The following is a 1,039-nucleotide window of genomic DNA, read 5'->3' on the forward strand; positions in this document are numbered from 1 at the left end:
CCAAACTTCTGAACAGAAGATCCCAGCGGGTTTAACGGACTATTCTTTTCCTCCCACCCCTTAAAAGTAAAGAAAATACACACATCTAGGAATACATTGACCACACAGACATACTGTAGCCACATAGACACAGTCTGTGAGTGTGTGTGTGTGTGTGTGCGTGAGTGTCTGAGTTTTATTTGTTCTGTTCAATTTCCATTTAAAGCTGAACATAATACACTTCTGTCTTCTTTAGATCACAAGCCAAGTTTACGACTCCGGCGCGGCATGGAAAGCTCGCGCAACGGGAGCGCAGCTGACGCACCTCTACTAGACGATATCACCCGCGCGACCTCATCGGCAGACAAGGAGGGCAGCGCGCGACTCTACATCATCATACTCCTTTCTTTCTATGGGATCTTCCTCATCGCCATCATGATCGGTTACCTGCGCTCAAGGCAGCACGAGAAGAGGAGGACTAACGTGTTCACGCGCCTGTTGCACGAGGAGGAGCAGCGAGAGTGGGGTGCCAGCCTGAAGAAGCACAGCTGCACGAGCCTCACCATCCCGGCATTCTCGAACCCCCTGTCCGCGCACGTTCCACTTCCCGCCGCTGCCCTCCACGAGAACAAGGTGCCGTCGGCCCTGGCGTGCGCGCTCTGCTCAGTGGAACAGAGCAGCGTGAGCTCGCTCTGCTCGTCCGTGGACGCGTGCCTGGCCATAGAGGAGGAGCGGGACAGCGGCACCGGAGAAGGTCCCGAGGATCCGGTGAAGGGATGCTTAGACAACAGCGACGGATCGGCGGAGAACCTCAAAGAGTCCTCGTGATTCAAAGAAGCACTCTAGCGAGGACCCTCTCGCCGGATCAGGACGCAATGTGTGTGTGTGTGTGTGTGTGTTAGAGAGTGTCCTCACGAGGAGAGAGACTGACTCGCGATGACGCACACTCCTCTGACCCTGAGACCAGCAGGTCTTGCGCATCGCGAGGCGCCTGGAACCCACTTGAAGGGATGACTTGTGTTTTATGTTCTTTAAAGCAGCAATACGAAGTTCTGTTCTA

At 54.6% G+C, this 1,039-nt stretch overlaps 1 protein-coding gene across 1 annotated transcript; it reads left to right on the forward strand.

Annotated features, from left to right (window-relative positions):
• Positions 1 to 267: 267 nt before the first annotated feature.
• kcne4 (potassium voltage-gated channel, Isk-related family, member 4) lies at positions 268 to 807 on the forward strand (the record flags this gene model as incomplete). Its single annotated transcript, XM_080844505.1, has 1 exon — positions 268 to 807. The coding sequence occupies one exon, from the start codon at positions 268 to 270 to the stop codon at positions 805 to 807; it is 540 nt and encodes a 179-aa protein (XP_080700631.1).
• Positions 808 to 1,039: the final 232 nt, after the last annotated feature.

The sequence above is a fragment of the Sprattus sprattus genome (assembly GCF_963457725.1).
Source record: "Sprattus sprattus genome assembly, chromosome: 9".
NCBI lineage: Eukaryota > Metazoa > Chordata > Actinopteri > Clupeiformes > Clupeidae > Sprattus > Sprattus sprattus.